This window comes from Parus major, chromosome 4 (assembly GCF_001522545.3).
Source record: "Parus major isolate Abel chromosome 4, Parus_major1.1, whole genome shotgun sequence".
Taxonomy (NCBI): domain Eukaryota; kingdom Metazoa; phylum Chordata; class Aves; order Passeriformes; family Paridae; genus Parus; species Parus major.
In genome coordinates, this window is record NC_031771.1 from 39,572,424 (window position 1) to 39,591,510 (window position 19,087).

A 19,087-nucleotide genomic window follows, 5' to 3' on the forward strand; every position below is an offset into this window, starting at 1 on the left:
GAAGACCATATAGAGAGAATTGTGCAGGTCTGTACAAAGTAACCAGGACCTACCGCTTCTGGCTCATCTCAGGCTTTGTTGAATCTCAACTTCTGCCACAGCAATGAGGCTAAGATTGACCTTAACCCTAATTCTGTCTTCCAGGAGAGAAGAAATGCTGAATCTAAGCTGGCTCCATGCTTTCTCATAGCAGGTATAAACCAACTCTTTATGTAACAAAGGCCCAATGGGCAACTTTAGATAAAACAGGAAGTCATGTCTAAGTCTTTCTGGATTCAGAGTGTTCCTCAGGCCTCTTTACAAGGCACTCCACAGTCTCCCTCAAACCAGCCACACTATTAATATATCTGAATTTTATTATTTGTTTTGTAAACAGATCATATAGCTTAAAAAAAAGCAGCTATGCTCCCAATAAATGCAGTACTAAGATTAATAATGTGAATGGCGTGAAACCTAGCCAAAGCTTGGCTTTTAGAGCAAGAATATGTCCTAGAATCTCAAATATTTCTGGAAAGTTTATATATATTTTACATACCAAGTCCAGAAACTGATTCTTTCTGCATATGCCAACAAAGTACATGACAGCTTCAGAGGATTTACTCTAATTTGTTAAAGATGATGCCTAACCATGCTACTGAAAGGAAACCAGCAGGCAAACATATAGAGATAATGAACTGGGGCCTCCATTATGTCAGAATACTTAGCTGGGTGTAGTGGGGCCATGCAAAACCAATACACTGGGATAGAGTTAAACTTCTTCACAGGAGAAGAAGTATGAGGCTGCATTTTCAATTTGTGCTGAACACAGGGTTGATAGCACAGGGAAGTTTTCATTATGGCCAAACAGAACTCCACAGAGTCAAGACCTCTGCTCCTCACCCCACCCCAAAAGCAAGAGGTCTGAGAATTCACAGCACTTGGAAGCAGACACAGGCAGGGAAGATGATCCTCACTAACACAAGGGATGTTCCACACCATGTGGCATCATGCTCAGCATATAAAGCTGGGCCAAGAGTGAGGAAGCAGGGGAGATCCAAAGCAATAGTGTTTGACTTCCCAAGTCACCATTACATTTGATGCAACCCTGCTCTCCTAGAGGTGGCTGAACACTTGCCTGCCCATGAGAAGTGGTAAACGAATTCCTCGTTTTGCCCTCCTTGCATATATGGCTTTTGCTTACCAATTCAAGTGTCTTTATCTCAACCCACAAGCTTTCTCCATTTTACCCTTCTGACTGTCTCCCCACCCCACAGAGGGGACTGGGTAGCTGTGAGAGGCTCAGCTGCCTACAGGGGTGAAACTACTCAATGGCCCCAGGTGTTAAAACTATTTCAACACTTCCTTCCTATGTTCACATATAACCATTAAAACATTTCCTCTGAATTATGAACAAAGTCTATACAATTAGGTATCTGTAACAGATACTCATCTGCAACACAGAACTTGCCCTTACTGAGGAAACACAAGTACACAAAAGCAATACTGTGATTACACAGCAACTGGTAAAATAAATAAATAAACGTATGTACGGTATCAAGGTAATCAAATTAGTTTAGAAAATACACATATTCAGCAATCTCAGAAAAGCTACATTTTTCAAAAATAAAATAAAACAAACCTCTTTAGCATAAGACTGCATTACTTCAGTAGTTTCTATTTTTCGTTTACATCTCTGCTTTACAGAAATACTGTTGTTGTCCAAGTCTTGCATGAGTTTAAAAAAGGCTAATTCATTGAATAACACTTCAGAGATCTCCACAAGAAGATCTTCCCCACAATCTTTTAATTTTCTACCAGCAAATTTCGCCAGTGAATCCTGTGAAGAAAAATAATTCTTCAGTTTCTGAAACATGCTTTCAAGCTTTAAAGACTAAGTATTTTTCATATTTCTAATAACTCAAAATTAGCGTTATATATATATTAGCTCATATTTTTAAAAAACGTTTTAGTGTCTTAAAACAGATTTTCCATGGAATCTCCAGTCACATAACACAGAACTTAATAAGCTCATGATTTAAACTCCATGTTTGTAGGAAAAAAAGAACGAAAAAGTGCACACTACAGATTTTCAGGAATTTACACAAGGTGTCCATGAAAAGCATCACCAGAGCTCTCCTTGAAGACAGCCACAGGCCAGAGATACACCTCTCACTACCTGGCTGTGACAGAAAAGATGTTCTGTGTGCAGTAAACCATTAGTTTGGGAACTAAGGTAATACCTCATCACTGCATCAAAGCTGAGGGAGAACAGCATGTTATTCAAGGCGTAAAATACAACTTCAGAGAAGCTGGTTTATCTGTTGCTCATTAGCCAACTTGAGTGTTGAAAAACAGCACTGAAAAACTACTAACCTGAAGTATACTGCCAAGCTGCTTATGAAAGAACTTCACAAATTCTTTACTTTCATCATTTTGTTGTGTAAGAGTCAAGACCATACGTCTTACTGATGTCAGTAATTGAGAAGAGCATACTTCATCCATGTGTTCCTACACAAGTATCACAGAATGAGCTTTGTTACCACTTCAAAAGAAAAACTAGCCATCAACCCAATTACAGAAATTAATTTAAAAAAAAACAACACCTGTCCACTAAATGTCCAGTAAAGAAAGCCCACCACAAAAAAGTCCTAATCAATCTCACAAACACCATACTTCATGAATGACTGATTGGTCACAACATACAGATTTATCTCAGTTTTCCAGTACATGAGTACTTGCCATCTTACAATGTTTGGCCAAACTAAGAAGCCTCATATATTGTGGCTGTGTACACAAGTGCATTAAAGTGTATATTAAGATATCTACTGTTACATGCAGCCTTAAAATTGCAAATAAAAACCAAGTTTTCAGGTACTCTGACATGTCAACAATATACAGTTTTTAAACCTAGTATCAACCAAATACCTTATTAGACAATCCTAAGCTTATACACTCTGCATACATATAAAAAAGAACAGGGAGATGCCTTAACTATTTAACAACTCAATCTTCTCTGCTCTCCAACCTTGCAAAGGAGGAACTGTGACTATTTCTCCTTCTTTAAAGAAGAACATTTCTTCTCTGTAGTCACAGAAATTAAAAATATCTCAACAACTTTAAATAGATTTGTAAAGAGGAGAAAACAATGCTAAATTCAACTACTCAGAAGTATTCTTAAAACATACTTTATTATTGTATATGTAACCGTTTTAATTAGTGATCTCAGTTCTGTCTGCTAAAAGGCACCAAATATTTCAGAAGTACATTCTCAAACTTTCCTATATTTAATTTTGTCAGCTCCAAAGCAAGCAACCTCTACTCTTTTTGATGTGAAGTCCACCTGCCCTATGAAATCTAGAAACCTCACTCTTTATTTCTCCTATTAAAAACTACCCAGAATCTTGCTGTGGAAGCATCTAATTCTTACTTAATCTTCAGCATTGTCTGCAACCAAACACATATTTATTGGCAGCTGTTTCTAAGAGGCAAGCTTTAGGTTTTAAATAAGTTCTTCTGTGCAATTATACAAGTGCTTTTCTCATTCTTCTAATTCCCACCATATTATAAAGACCCCTTACCTTCAGAAAAGGAATAACCTCTTTCATAATTGCTTTAATCTGCCGGTCAAGCTGCTGAGTATCTATACGAGGACATGGAACTGCAGAAACATCATCTGACTGTGGCACAGACTGACATTCACTTGTACCTGGACCTTGTTTTAATTTAAAAAAAAAAGTAAAAAAGAAGTACATTTAATACATTCAACATCACTATTAAATAAATACCACTTTCAAAAACTTATTTTTTATTTTAAAAAATAAATATTATTTCCTTAAGTATGTAAATACCCTTTCAAACTTTGCTAAGTTTTCGATTTAAATAGAGGAAAGCAATTTAGCTTGATCATTATTACAATTATTTTCTAAAACTAAGCAAAATATATGTATATGTGCATACCTTCTAATTTAGCAGTAGAAGCACCCTGAAAATTACTAGAGCAGCCCTCAGAGTCAAGGGTACTTTCAGCTTCAACTTTCATACGCTCATATTCCCTCATCCAAGACAAAGCTTTATCTAAGTGAATGACTGTGTTGCCTATATTTAGAATAAAAACACTTTTTAATCTAAATAAAAAGTTTTCAATTGATAGACAAATAAACAATAATAAAAATTACTTTAAGGCTCCAAGTTTTGAAATCTACATATAACTAGTTATAATATTTTATTACTTTGATATATATTAAGCTATTATATTATTACTTTGATAAACTCAGTGTATCACAATTAGGTAATTTAATTATGTTTTGTCTTACAAAACATGTAATTACACACTAAAAATCAAATAACAGCGTACAAAAGTGCAGACAGTTGCAGGCATTTAGGGAGAGAGAGAGTAACACCTAAAACAGTAAGTCACATCATTCTCACCAAGGTCATCAGTGGCAAAGGGTTCAAAATTTGAAGAAGTAGACATAGTACTCCCATTGTCCACATCAGGTTGTTCACAATCTTGACATGCTTCTGTAGGAAAGTTCTTGCCAAAAGTTTCCTAAAACATACCAGACAAATGAATACAAAGAAGGAATACACCATACTCTCACATATGTGTGAACAAGCCCACAGTTCTTTTCAATGACTTGTGGTATGAGGGTTCATCACCAGACTGCCTGACTGGAGAACAACCCTACTTTCAGGATATAAATTCTTCAGGTGAATCTACCATACTTGCTTCAAATACTTCAAGTACAAAATATGCAAGGAACTGTACAGAGGTGTAAGTAGTTTTTTATATACAAAAAAAGCAAAAATTTTTAGAGATTCATGTGATCAGTATTTGCCCTGACCTTACTCAGAAGAGAATTTTGTCTCTTTCTGAACGTATCAGTTTCCGATTTACATCCCCCTCCATGTTTCATTCATCCCTGACACATCATTCATTTGCAGTACTGAGAGTCTTACCACATTTTATCACTTTTGCATTGATTCTCTTGCCACTAGTTGGTTAGAGTAGTCTGTGTAAGTCGATACTAATTTTAATGAAATTCAATCCCTAGTATATTTCAGTCGACAAGCATGTATGTGTGCTAACTGAAATACAGGAAAAGCCATCAGTAGCTTCTGAATTTGAAAACTTACATCATCTGTAGAGGCAATGCTTTCACTAGGAGTGAGTTCAGAATTTGATGCCACCCATGTTGCAGAATTCAGTGATTTTGCACACTTCCCTTTTTCATTTTTCTCAGATATATGTCTGGTCACTATATCCTGGAAAAGATAAGCTATGCTGTAAAAAAAGATCTAAGGTTTGCTTTATTCATATTGAAAATAAAAAATTCTGTGCATACCTGTAAAGCATATAGAGCCCTTTGCCTCAGATAATCTGTATTTAGCAGTTGAAGCTCATGGAAAAGTTCAATAAGAAAGTGGGGACGAGACTCATTTTGAGAAATAAGAGTTGCTACTTCAGAATAAATTGTGTCTCGCAAAGCTTCAAACATAGAAAGATCACTACCAGTTTCTGTAGAAAAAAATAAAGGAACTTGTTAAGTCCTTGACAGGCATCCATTTAATAGAAAACTGCCTATCAGGTATTCAAGTTACAGGTATACAAATTATGTCTCAACCATCGCAGATTCCCTAATAAAGCTGCTTTCATAAAGCTTATTAATTTCCTGAAGGGCAAACATGCTTAAATTATCCCTTATGCAATCTTTAATATATGAAATACGAAATAGAGCAATCATAAAATTAATTTTTTTTACATTTCTGGATAATACCTTTAGAAAGCATTCTTTATAATAGAGAATAATGCACACACCACAATGATGCTTTCAGAATAGGTATTAAACACTGAAAATGGAGTTTTAAGACATTTCAAGAAACACAGCGAAAGGTCTCAAGTTTATATAGTACAAAGAGTCCACACTTCTGCAACACAAGCAGCATTAAAGAAAGCTTTAGACTGAACTCAAGAAAGCCACTCTTTCCCAACATAAAAGGTACATTCTCATACATGTCTAGTGTCACTCCCAAGTTCACAAAAAAAACCTCCTACCCTTAAACCCTATTATATATGTATGAGAAGAAAATGTATTCCCTAATAAATCTCCCATTCACTTGAAAATTAAGTATTATCATTCACCACATCAATCAAACTATTACATACATTATTTGGAAAGTGCTGAATGGAAACATAGTTAAATTTGGAAAACTCAGTTTAACAGATGTGTAATTGTTAGTATTCGAGTTAATGGTTATCAGCAAAACAGCAAACATCACTGTGCAACTTGATTACCAGCAATTTTTTTAAGCACGGGCAAGCTTTTTCAACCTTTGAAAAGTTACCACAATTTGCTTCCCTCCTCCATACATAATATGTAATAGAATCATTTAAACATGCTAAAAATGCCTACTGAAATCAGTTTTTTGATGTAGTATCTACCTCTGTATTTTCTATTTGTAAATTGTTACTAATCAAGAATGTGGTAACCATGTTCTCCACAACTGTAATTCAAAGAATTGTGTAATACTGCATTTCATTAAGTATCTTGTCTCAGTTACAGAGAAGGTGCTGCCATAGCACTAATCTTGAACATCTGCTAAACAGTGAGTTATAGGACCAAAGGTAAGAGAAGAAAAAAAAAAAAGTAATAGGATATTGTTGAAGCTAAGCAGTGAATGCATTACCTGGCGCTTCAATGCATGCATTTCTGTTAGACTGCTGCAGAATTCTCCTAGCATGCGCTGTAGGAAAGTGGGGATAGACAGTGATAAACACAAAAATGCGCACCAGAAATAAAGACAGGGTCTATACAAAACAGCAGGAGGAAGACTGCTTAGTTATCCAAACCACATCAGAGCTGCTTATTGTGAGAATGAGAACTTGACCAGTGAAATTTATTATGTACACTAATAAACAGCTCTTAGTGTGGACACAGCTACACTGGAAAAGCTTTATATTGTGCTACAATGACTATAATTTCCGCATCTCTCAAACAAAACAGAAATACTGGCAGAACCAAAAAAGGCACAGGAGAGAGAATTTTTATGACCTAGATACAAGAAAAGCAGTGCAGATGGCAAAAATGAAGGGGTTTATGTGATGTTATAAGACTGAATTTGAATGATATTTGATGGAGCTCATTTAAGCACAAATAGGAAGGAGACATGTACGCAGTACAGCATGTAGTTTAAATGCTAAGGAAAGTTTCATCAGTTTTGCAGTTACTTTGTATAAAATCACCAGAAAATAGGTGAGATTGGTTACACTTTTGCTTCTTGTACTGTAACAGGTTTCTAAATTACTTTAATCAAGTACTTAATATACAGAAAATACCCCAAAGCAATTACTATCCCACTTTTTAGACATTTACATTTACAGCACCCTTAGAAATTAAAATGCAAAATCCACATACTAAATATACAGTCCTGTCTTCCTGTCAAAATGCACTGCGTTCAAGTAACACACTAGCAACTAAGGTCCCTTACTCACACAAGTTGACAAAATAATTAGGCATTTAGAGAAGAGTACCTGAAGACATTTCTGTAGATCTACTGTATTTAATTATTTTTTCCAGTTGTTCCTGATTCCTTTTGCTGAACACCTTTGCATGAACCACGTCATCAGAGTGTCTGCTTTTATTGTTCTTGCAGGGTCCACACACACTAGAAGCACTTGCACTTTCATAACCTAATGGGAGAAAATGCAAAGGAAGAAATAAAGAAACAGTGTACAAAATGTTTTATTGCTTTAAAAAATTTGTTCAAAGGCACTCTTAAAGATGCAAAATTCTAATGATGCTTCCTAGACTAAAATCTTCCTCTGTACATTGAAGCCATCCAGCACTACCAAATCCTCAGCAACCTCAACAGTACTACTATACTACTATTGTCCCTCTTTCCTCAGAATTTCAATGAAGCATATTTTTCAGCAAATAATCCAGTCTGAACACGAAGACAATGAAGATTCTCCTTGTTATTTCAAATCTGCACCTATCTGCATGCATGATCCTTTTAAATCATGGTATCTCAATTGGTTATTTATTTTCTATTTACTGAAATCCTAAAAAAACGTATGCAGTTGTATTATATAAAATGAAGTCATTTCAATAACTTATTTTCATTATTACAGCTACCATTTATGGAGAATAAATTCTCTGGAATATAATGATTACAATCCAAGCCAAGTTTGCCACAGTATCCAAGATTACTTCACAACCTACCAGAATTTTTAATTCTGCCTTTTAGCTGAGAAGAACTCTTCCTCTTATTCTTTGATTTGGGTGTTTTATCTTTTGATGCCAGGCTTGCTTGCGCTGATGCTTTTCTAGATCTAAATGTCTTTGTCACAGTAGTTGGGTCTATTGGATCAGGCATGCTACTGAAACTCTCCAAAGACTTTTCATCAAAATCTCTTCTCCGGTTCCTATCACACTGATTTTTATGACCAGAAGCAATGTTTTGTACTGAAACTGCAAAACCTGCTTTCAGCTGAGACTGATCATCTTTTTTCATTTCTTGGCTATCATCAAGCCATGTTGATCTTTTTTCCATTTCCTCTTCAGGTTGTCTATGAGTCCTTCTGTCAGGAAAAAAGAAACCCACAGACCAACCTCAGTACACCATAACCTAGTCTCTCAGATAGAAACATCACGTATTACCAGGCAAACAGTTTATCTGTAAAGCAAATTATCTGCCCTTGTTATTTAGACACCAAATGAATATTGAAAAATAAATAATTCCAGAGAACCCTTCCAAATGGAAAACAGAAGAACTTCCCATCTATTGCTGGTTTCAACATGAACATATTTATGCAGCTACTGCTGTGCTCAAATAGTACCATAGATAAAACATTTCTTAAAGCAATATTCAGTATAATCTACAGTAGCAGAAAAAAAATAAGCATTCACTGAATTTACATCCTTTAGTAATTCAAACAACTCAGTTTCAAAACAATCCCACATGAACAAAATCTTCCTCCACTTACAGAAAGTGTTACAAAACCACTCCAAGGCTGCATTTGATTTTAAAATGTTCATTAAATGATACATTAATATAGAGAGAAGCAGAACACAGCTGTAAAAAATTTAAAAAATTAAACCAGAAATTATGAAAGTAAAGCTCATATCGTAATTCTATGACAACAAATTCCCTTAATGAATGATGAATTCCCACAAGCCCCAGAAAAGGGAAGAGAAAGTATTACAGGAGACGTGCACTTTGACATTAAATACCTTTGTTTTTCTGCTCCATTGGAGGAACTGCTTTCAAAAGGTTTGGGGAATGCCACATACTCAGTTTTCCCAGAAGTATTATGATCTAGAGGATGTTGCTGCTCCTGCTGCTCACTGCTGCGTGGAGAAACGTTCTGTGCAAAATCTCCAAAACCAGATGGGAACACTGGATTATAGTTAATACCTACAAAGTAAACAAGAGAGTCAGAAGATTTTACCTCATTTATTTGTGTAGTAAAATTCAAATTTGAGGCAGCATGAAATTATGAAGCAAAAATACAGTGGGGAAGTAAGCAAGAACAATTTTCATCCTGAAAGCACTGTAAGGCAATCAGAATTTATCTTTAGTGCAGGTTTCAAACATTACTGGATACTACAATTCCATCAGTGGATATGAAGGTCCTTCAAGAAACTCCAGTAAAGAGCTCCTAAAAGTGAAAGCAAAAATAACAACAGTTCCAAAAAAAAAGGCGGAATTCTGTCTGCCTGAAAACCTTATTGATATTTCAACCACCATCAAATTGACAAGAAAATTCCAATGGTTCAAGTACTTACAGAGCCAAAGAAGTCATAGATTCATACTACTTCAATTTTAACATCTGAATCTTTATGGAAGTGCCAAACTGAATGTAACTATACTTCTGGACAGGTTCCATGTAATTTTAAAAATGTTCTCAAATAGAAAACAGACTTTGCAATTTGGAAGTTGTAATCTAGATCTATGCCTATTTCCTGGTTTCCTAATAAAACTGAAATATATTTAGACAGTTTCGTTTATTTTAAATTATACAATAAAACACCTACATTCCTTTCCTCCAAATTCAACAGTGAAAGTAGATTAGGAAAATTGTATCCAAGTCAACAGTTACTGTATAACTCTGAGGGGAACAAAAATTGGTTAACAGGCTCCATTTACAGGCATTTATAACAAACATGACTGTTTGAAGTTCTAAGAGAAACAGAAATAATTACCAAGTGCCACCTTCCAATTACACAATTCACTTAGAACATGACTTCAGCTATAAAATGATTGTTGAAGGTATGTAAAAGCATCAAACATTGCTTTTCATATGTTGGATGATGTGAGCATTTTCAAATATAACTAACTTCATAGTCTTGCTCTTCATACTGAAGTAAAAATATATAATTACCAGCAGTAAATAATAAACTTCTGCTTAAGAGCATTTCAGTACAAAGGAAAAGTAACAAAGTTTCATTAAGTTCACATTACAATTTCCATTAAATGAGAAAATGTCAATTTTTTAAATTCATGTTACTTCTCACACCTACAGTAGTACTCACCTGGAGTAAAGGAAGAAAAATTATTAAATCCTGGAACACTAAAGAGGTTCATAGGTTGTGGAGGAAAGTTGAATGGACAGAAAACAGGAGAGGGAGGAGGTGGTGCACTACTGCCTCTCTCCTTTCTTGATGATTTCTCTTGACACTGTTTTTCTTGTTGCTGCATAAGATCACTTAACATTTGTTTCAACCTTGAAAATAAGAAAAAATAACAATGTGGGGAAAAAAAAGAAAATCACAGGAAAACTGTAAATTTAATTTGAATTTGAAAACCATCAATTAATTTGAGCTTCATATTATTTTACCTACACCATGTAACATATATAAAGAAGAGCTCTATTTATCTAATAAAAAAAACCCTCAAGACAAAAATTACTTGTATTTAATCCTGAGTTGGTTTAAAATTAACTGCTCTTTACTAGTGGCCATATATACACAGATTAAACATCCTTGCAAGAACAAAAAAAAAAATTGACTAGTTACTAAAGAAATAAGCAAGCTGAAAACTTCAACAGAAACAATCAAATATACAATTTACAGAACTGAGGTTAAAATTAATTCAAAAAATTGTGTAAGAGGACAGCACCTATATACCACTTACCAAAAACAAAACAGAGATGAAGAGCTTCAACTTTCATGCAATGAATTAAAATAACTATTACATCTTTTCTGAAAAAAGATCATTTTTCAGGCAAATGTAGTACATAAAAATAGAAGGCAAGAAGCATAAATTCTAACTGAAAACACTAAGAAAGGACAAAAAGATTTTTTGCTGTATATTACCATTAGAATTCAGAATCTTGCCAGGTAGTCTAGTGAAGACTATAGACACAAGCATATTAAAAATTAACTATTGCAACTGATTTTTGCTAGTAAATATTACTGAGAAAGTACTCTTAAACGTGTTAAAGAGGCAGTGGGGAAAAAGAAAAGACAACCAGAAATGCTGCATACAATTTCAAAAGCTCATAATCATCTCAGAAGTTCAAGAGTCACATGTTTAACCATTATCTGTAATATTTTATTAACATAACCATATTCCTGTTACTGAAGCATTTCAAATTCCATAGTTAAAAACTAATAGAGTCAACAAACCTTTGGACATTATTCTGCTGCCAAGTCAGTTGAGTGTAACACTGATTTAATTGATGCATAATAAGATGTATCTGCGACGATGCAATGTTATTGGGCATCATACTGTAGGGGCCTGTAAGCAAAGTCTGCAGAAGGCAAGAGAGCGTCTGTGGAAAGAAAATATGTAACAGTGACAAATTACAAAAACCAGAAGCAATTGCTAGAAAAAGTTAGAAAGAGAATAAAAGAAGAACAGCAAAATAACTGTTCTTCATATCTACCTGTTGGTCCTGCATCAAAGTTTGACAAATGCTGACACTAAATTCATGTTGTTTCTTCAGCTGATTGATCTGCTCTTGCCACTGTTCCTTTTCTTCCACATAGGAAAGCTCAGACATCCACCGAAAATTTTCCTGACGCCGCATACTTATGTTTTGCTGTTGCCTAGCCTTAGATGCTGGACGAAAATTTCCATCTGCTGAAAGGGGATGGCAATTTTTCCACCTGGGTTAGGAAAATTTGAAAAATGAGGACAAAATCAGACAACTCAAACCAGTAATGATACTTCCATTATTCAAATTATATTTAAGTTGTACATCAAAAACTCACACGGCAAAGGCCAGTTAATCACACATGCCATTTTTTGAATCCAATACTATCCTAAACAAATGGAATATAGGAGTCCACCACCTGCCTATGACTGTCAAAAACGAACGGTTAAGGCTGTGTCTGTGTCTTGATTTTCCATTACTACTATTTTCCATTACTATGTAACATGTACTTGATGAAAATAGAAGCCACCAGCATATTACATTGACAAGTCCAGCCCCTGATTAACCCACTGTCTACTAAAATCATTTTGGTATCCAAACAAGAATAACTGCAGAGATATACATTATTTCTAACATGGCATTTTCATTTAATCACACAAAGGTTATGAAATAAGTCAATCAGGTAAACCAAAGTTAAAATTATTCACAATAATTAAGAAATAGTTTTCACAACTACAGATGCCAGCAATTTAGAAGGAAAAATTTCAGAGTTAGTTTAATTCTCTGAACTACTGTTTTTTAAGAGACTGATCTATATCCCAGCAAAAATTTCACACAGATTGGTTATCTTTCAAGATGATTAAAAATAAATGGGAACATCAGGAGCCACTGCCACACAACTGGAGAGCACAATGGCAGACTTTTAATAAGACTGAAAACAAAAGTAAACACTAACTCAGTTATATGGATTGCAGCTACAAAGAGTCAGATAAGAAACTCCCACTACACACAGCTCCCCAACAAGCAGAAAGAAATCTTCATTTGCTGTGAGAATACCTTGTAGCTAATGCAATGCTTCTTCCACCATCTTCCAAATACACTTCCAAATACACAGACAAGCATTAGATCAACAAATAACGCTACTAACCTATCCTTGTTTCCTTTAACAAAATAGGCATTTTCTGGTATGTTGTTATTGGGATAAACAGAGAAACTGTCATTCAAACTGGATGCATCTTCTTCCTCTTCTTCTGCCTGACCAACTCCATCAGAGAGATAACCATCTTCATCTCCATTGTCTTCCTCTAGGGCACACTGGGTAGAACCTCCCCATGTAGCCATTGTCCTAGTGAACATTGCAGGGTTAGGGAGAAAAAGGGTGTTTGGAAAAAGAGTATTTTTTTTCAAATTTATGATGAATTACTTAAACAATCTGTTGAAAATTGCAAGTCTATCTGCAATGAATCAAGCTGCACTAAAAAGCTAAACATGAGCCAGCAGTGTGCCCACATGGCCAAGAAGGCCAATCAGGAACAGTGTGGCCAGAAAGACCAGGGAAGTGATTCTTCCCCTGTACTTGGCACATGGTAGGCCACACCTTGAGTGCTAGGTCCAGCGCTGGGCCCCTCAAATTAGGAAGGACATTGAGATGCTGGAGCATGTCCAGAGAAGAGCAACAAAGCTGGTGAAGGGTCTAGAACACAAGTCCTATGAGGAGTGGCTGAAGGAGCTGGGGTTGTTTAGCCTGGAGGGGTTTTAGGGGAGACTGTATTACTCCCTACAGCTGCCTGAAAGGAGGGTGTAGCCAGGAGGAGGTCAGCCTCATCTCCCAGGCAACCAGTGACAAGACATGAGGACAATCTTAAGCTGCATCAGGGAAGGTTTAGGCTGGACATTAGGAAGAAGTTCTTCACAGAGTGACTGAGCATTGCAATGGGCTGTCCAGGGAGGTGGTGGAGTCACCATCCCTGGAGGCATTTAAGAAAAGACTGGATGGGGCACCCAGTGCCATGGTCTCATTGGCAAGGTGGTGTCAGATCATAATTAGACTCAATCTTCAAGGTCTTTTCCAGCCCAGTTGATTCTGTGATTCTCACCAATGCAAACTTGCATTCTGCTTCTATACTGGGACAGCTAAATGAAATTACTGTCTGTTTTGGAAATGTATTTATTTATGTATATAATATATAATATTACATATTATATATAATATATATTAATATATTATATATAATATTAATATAATATATATATAATGTATTTATTTATGTATATAATATAAAATGGGTATCGATGAAAAAAAAAATTACTCTGATCACTTGGCATTTTCCATACATTTTCTTCTCCTTAGATGATTCTTTTCCCCACTGGTAGAACAGGAGAGACTAAATATGCTGGGAAAATCCATAAAACTGGCAGGCTGCTAAATAACAGTCACTTTGCAAGTCAAGAAATTAATTTCCTACTCTGTTAAATCATCACATTCAGTGTTCAGATGAAGACAGGAAACTGCCCCCAACACTGACATCCCACTAAACAACAGAAGCACCCATTGATTAATATAGAACAACTTGTGCTCTTACTTTTCAGTCCTGCTCTGCTGTGGAGTACAATGGGCTTCTGACCCTTCACTTTTAACAGATGCAGCAACAGTAGATATTGTTTCTGCAAGCTCTCTCCTTCTCTGATCTTCAGCCATTAAAGCTTCTAGTTGCTTTCTTCTCTGTCGCAATTCTTCTCTTAAAATCTCATGTCTTCTCATCTCAGACCATAACTGCTTGCAGTAAAATGGAACAATTAGAATATAATACCAGCATAATTTCCAGAAAAAGTAATATCCAGATCATTATTAAAGACAATTTCAGGGGAAAAGGTGAAGGAAAACACAAAGATAAACCAGGCTTCAACAAATATTTTCATCATTTTCTCCAGAGATGACCTGACTACAGTATACATCATAAAATGTTCACAGTAAAAGTTGAAAATTAATTCAATTTTCATATTAATATTTGGTAACAAGTGCTATATATATAGCTACATATATATATATATATATATATATGTATAATATGATTTATTTGTGAGAAAATTTCTTGTCAGTTCAAGTCAGTATTTCATTTTTTCCAAATATGAAATAAAGAAGTTATACATGCTTTGTTAAAATACCTACTACTCCAATCCAGGCCAGCTACTTAAAATGTGTTCAAGCCACCTGAAACTTCTTTCTAAACCCTTTTTAAGTCACTGTATATCAAGTATGAAATACCTCATTGCCTACTGGTACAGATTCATCACACTCAAATAAAGGCTTGCCAGCTGTGTTACACTCATTCATGGAAGGAGCTGATGTTGTTTGACAAGTCTGTCTATTTGTTGGGCAGTTACCCAGACCAGCTGACAACTGAAAGAGAAGCAAAATGGCAAAATAGAGTATAATACCTTTCTAAAACTTACCAGCAGTTAAATCCCAACACCGTTAAGGCTTTGTGAGCCAAGAAAGTCAGAATCTTGGGAACAGGACTTTTGAATCAAGACTAAATATTTACTTCAAAACTTACCTAGAAATCAACAAAACTTAATTTATGTATTATTAGTTAATGTTCTAGATGCACACTATTGATAATTTACTGCTCACTTCATAGAAAGAGCATGCAAAACAGTAAGGTTCTTAGAGAGTTAAAATGCAATGAAGTGTTGATCATGCTTACAAGACACAGCCTTGTTCCAAAATACCAATTAATGACTACTAAGAGAAGTAAACAAACCGTGACTGACAAATTTCTGGCTAAAAATGAGACAGAAGGTTCTGTATCTTTGAAGACTCTATCAAGTCTTTTTTAGACAAACTGCAGTGAAATTAAGATACACTAACCACTGAACAAGAACCACTGAAAAGTAACTAACATAAGCAGACTATGTTTAAAGCAGACTCTAAGTTTAAAAGTCCACCTGCTTACACTATACAAGTATTACCAATTTTAAGTTTTATCCAGTTTTCATAAGGAAAAAATGGTGAGCGGGATACTCTATGTTTTTTTGCTCAACACCTTAAGACAGCAAAGAAATACTTTCTACCTACTTGAAGGTCAGGACAAGCTTTCTGTAACACTTGAATTTTTTCCTGGATTTCAATCAGTTTTCTTCTTTCTTCTTGTAACTGCTTAAGCTCCCGTTGCTGCTGCTGAAGTTTAGCTTCATAGAACTTCTCCCTGTGTGAGTTATCCACATGTTACTTGGCAAGAAGCTGCCTGAAGCACAGCTCTACCATCCTCTGACAAAGGCTTACCTTGCTTTTTCATTTAGTTGTACATCTTTTTTTAACTTGTTGGAACTTGCTCGGACATTGTTTGGTTGTTGCTTTGTCTCTTCCATCTCACACAACAAGTCACCAATATTAGACGCATTCACAATTGTTCCTTGAGGTTCTGGATCATCATCCTAAAAGGATGTCAGAAAGGCAGTTAGATTTGTATAAAGTTGATACCCAAAAAAAAAAAAAAAAAAAAAATAACAAATCTAGTTTGTTAAGCTTGTCTAGTTTGATTTTTTTCAAAACTAATCACTCCGAATAGCTTTACCTTTAGTCCAAATCAAGAACTGAGATATCATTATGGCATCACGACTTTAAAATAAATTGAGTTAATAAGAGAATTTGAAGTTATTTAGCTCAACCTCAACTACTGAAACTTCCACTATAAATGTAAATAATGTGTCTCATTGTGGAAGCATAAATTACTTGCCTGTGACTCAGTGGACAGAAACATACAAGCATGTCAAGGAGGTGGAAGGAGGAAAAGAAGAAGACTGAGGCGAACAAGACTGCTTATTTACTGCAGTCAGTGAAGATAAGTAATAAGAACTTAATAACAAAACTACTCTTGAAAACTAAATCTAAAATATTTTGGAAGAAGTCCTACTGGTTTTCTATTTAGTTTTTTTTTTTTTCCTCATTTCTGTATTTCCAGTTCTCAAACTGAAAATATGAAAGCTATAGCCACTGCTGCTTTTGTTTTTCAATGTGTCTTAATAAAGACTCTGCTGAACAGGAGAGATCACTGGTGACCAAGAATGACACACCTCAGAGACCTACTGTATCTTTGCTGACCACATACACATAACAAGCCTTGGAAATATGATGATTAAAGACACGCCATTAGTTATGTTATTTATTAAGGAAGCTGCTGAATCATCTCTAATTCCGATTTATAGCACTGCACAATTAGCATCTCTATAGTGATGATAAAAAATAACACTGATTAAAATGCTGAGAAGTTCCTGATAGGAATATTATCTTGAAATGACAATATTGTGTTTGTACTGTTGCTATTTTCAAACATAGGTTCCAACTGAGCTTGATTTTTAATTCTCACATAAAGCCTTTTCATTTCTGGTACACCTATGTGTGTTCACTATGCAGACATTACAGTATATGGTGCTCTAATGTGAGCTTTTGAAGGGACATTAGATCCATGAAGTTGTACTGCTAACATCACTAAATGAACGTGAGATATTGCAAATAAAAACACTTCCAACTTATAGCTGGCCCTCAAAACTCTTGAAATAAAGAAAACTGCCCCCTAACCAAAATACTGCAAGTCAAACATGCTGCAACATCCAAAGATTTCAATGAAAAAACTTGAAATTGATTGAACATCATAAAGCCAAGGGTTCAAAAATATAAACGTGTTGAATGTTCAGTATAATCTTAAAAACATCCAAATTTAAAAAAAAAAATTAAAAAATGTCACATATTTTAAAAATTAATACTGATCAACTTCTTGATTTGCATTTTGTAATCCAGTGCTAAGGTAAAATATTACAACCACCATTCTCTTAGGCTAGCATCCTCCAAGAAAATCCCTGAATTGAACTTCAGAAGTAGCACCCTTGAATTCAGAAAAATCAAACAGTATCTCTTCTTCCCTAGCCTAAAAATAAGCATTTTAAATGTTGCATTAAGCAGTTTTTCCACTATCAGAAGTTACACGTTACATGAAATAATGAACGCTAGATTGATATTTACAGCATACCTGCACCATAGCAGCAAGGTTTTGTAACTGTCTAAGTTTCTGTTTTGCAGCTATAAGCCTATTGATCTTCTGCTCAAACTCGGCATCTCCAGCAACATCACCCAGGCTGCTTCTGTGACTAGAAATGGAATCTTCACTAACGCGATTTTCTTCCACCTCCTCATCTTCACCTTGGGGTAGGTGGAGGTGTTTGTCATTCTCCATATTATGACAGTCTGAAAACAGGGAGAGGAGGAAACAAAACAATACCAAAGACACATTATTGAACTTCTGAAGTCCACTGTAATTAATGGACGTCTGAAAAATATTAGCTTAATGATCAGATTCTTGAATATTCTGCTCATCATACAAAGATCTCCCAAACTCCATGTAGCTTATTTGAACTAAGAAATAAAATTATTGAAAGATTTTAGAACATACCTAAGGCAGAAGACATTTTTAGAGTCCTTATATTAGCAGCAGACCGGTTGTTTATTTCACAGTCCGTATTAAGATGTCTTCCATCTCTGTTATTAGCTCCACACTGTACATTTGAGTTGCTATTTATTTCACTCCAACTACTGATTCCTTGAGGGTTTCTAGGTAAAATAATTTACTCATGTTAACTTTTTAAAAACTGGTATGTATACAATTTTACTTCAGCCTTTTTCTACCTAGCATTTTTAGGAATTGATGTTGTTACCCCTCCACCTAAAAAAAATCCCAACAAAACCCCCAAACCAACTCCACCCCATATAAAATCAGTCCAGACATTGGGAGTTTTTCCATATCCATCTTTCCAACAGATTACCTTTTTTAAAATAAAAAAAAAATAAAAAAATAAAAAAAATCAAAGCAGCTTTAAATTATCCCCTGCAACAATCCATTAGGCCTTACAGGCATATGTCTGTTATAAAAGCTTAATATGTTGCATAGCTAAGTGACTGATCTACCGAGTTTCTACGGAGTGAAGATCCTCAATGCACAAAGGTGCCAGACTATAGCTGTAAATGACTCTGTAAACTGAAGGGATTTTTTACTCAAATTCTCTAGTATGAGACAGTAATCTTCTAGTGAAATTCCATACATGTAATTCGCTACTTAAACCCAAAGGAATTACAGGTTTTTGAAGTCTTATAGTGATTCTCTAAATGTTCATGCTAATCTAAATAAATAATACACCAAGAATTAGACAATTATTAAACATCCATGTAACAGT

General features: G+C 35.1%; 1 protein-coding gene across 27 annotated transcripts in view; it reads right to left on the minus strand.

Moving 5' to 3' along the window:
- PCM1 (pericentriolar material 1) overlaps positions 1-19,087 on the minus strand; it is a 41,542-nt gene that overhangs the window by 7,327 nt on the left and 15,128 nt on the right. For 13 of the 27 annotated variants that reach the window (XM_033513455.1, XM_033513453.1, XM_033513452.1 and 10 more), the window contains 21 exons: positions 18,310-18,467; positions 17,890-18,104; positions 16,146-16,297; positions 15,939-16,068; positions 15,126-15,260; positions 14,443-14,636; positions 13,008-13,205; positions 11,870-12,092; positions 11,610-11,755; positions 10,515-10,705; positions 9,213-9,396; positions 8,202-8,560; positions 7,511-7,669; positions 6,667-6,723; positions 5,325-5,497; positions 5,116-5,244; positions 4,408-4,528; positions 3,937-4,074; positions 3,558-3,691; positions 2,353-2,487; positions 1,619-1,816 (listed from right to left, as the gene is read on the minus strand). In XM_033513455.1, coding sequence (XP_033369346.1) covers positions 1,619-1,816; positions 2,353-2,487; positions 3,558-3,691; positions 3,937-4,074; positions 4,408-4,528; positions 5,116-5,244; positions 5,325-5,497; positions 6,667-6,723; positions 7,511-7,669; positions 8,202-8,560; positions 9,213-9,396; positions 10,515-10,705; positions 11,610-11,755; positions 11,870-12,092; positions 13,008-13,205; positions 14,443-14,636; positions 15,126-15,260; positions 15,939-16,068; positions 16,146-16,297; positions 17,890-18,104; positions 18,310-18,467 — 3,529 coding nt within the window. The remainder of the gene's footprint in view (positions 1-1,618; positions 1,817-2,352; positions 2,488-3,557; positions 3,692-3,936; positions 4,075-4,407; positions 4,529-5,115; positions 5,245-5,324; positions 5,498-6,666; positions 6,724-7,510; positions 7,670-8,201; positions 8,561-9,212; positions 9,397-10,514; positions 10,706-11,609; positions 11,756-11,869; positions 12,093-13,007; positions 13,206-14,442; positions 14,637-15,125; positions 15,261-15,938; positions 16,069-16,145; positions 16,298-17,889; positions 18,105-18,309; positions 18,468-19,087) is intronic. The other 14 variants (XM_033513445.1, XM_033513459.1, XM_033513458.1 and 11 more) reach the window with 8 other exon arrangements.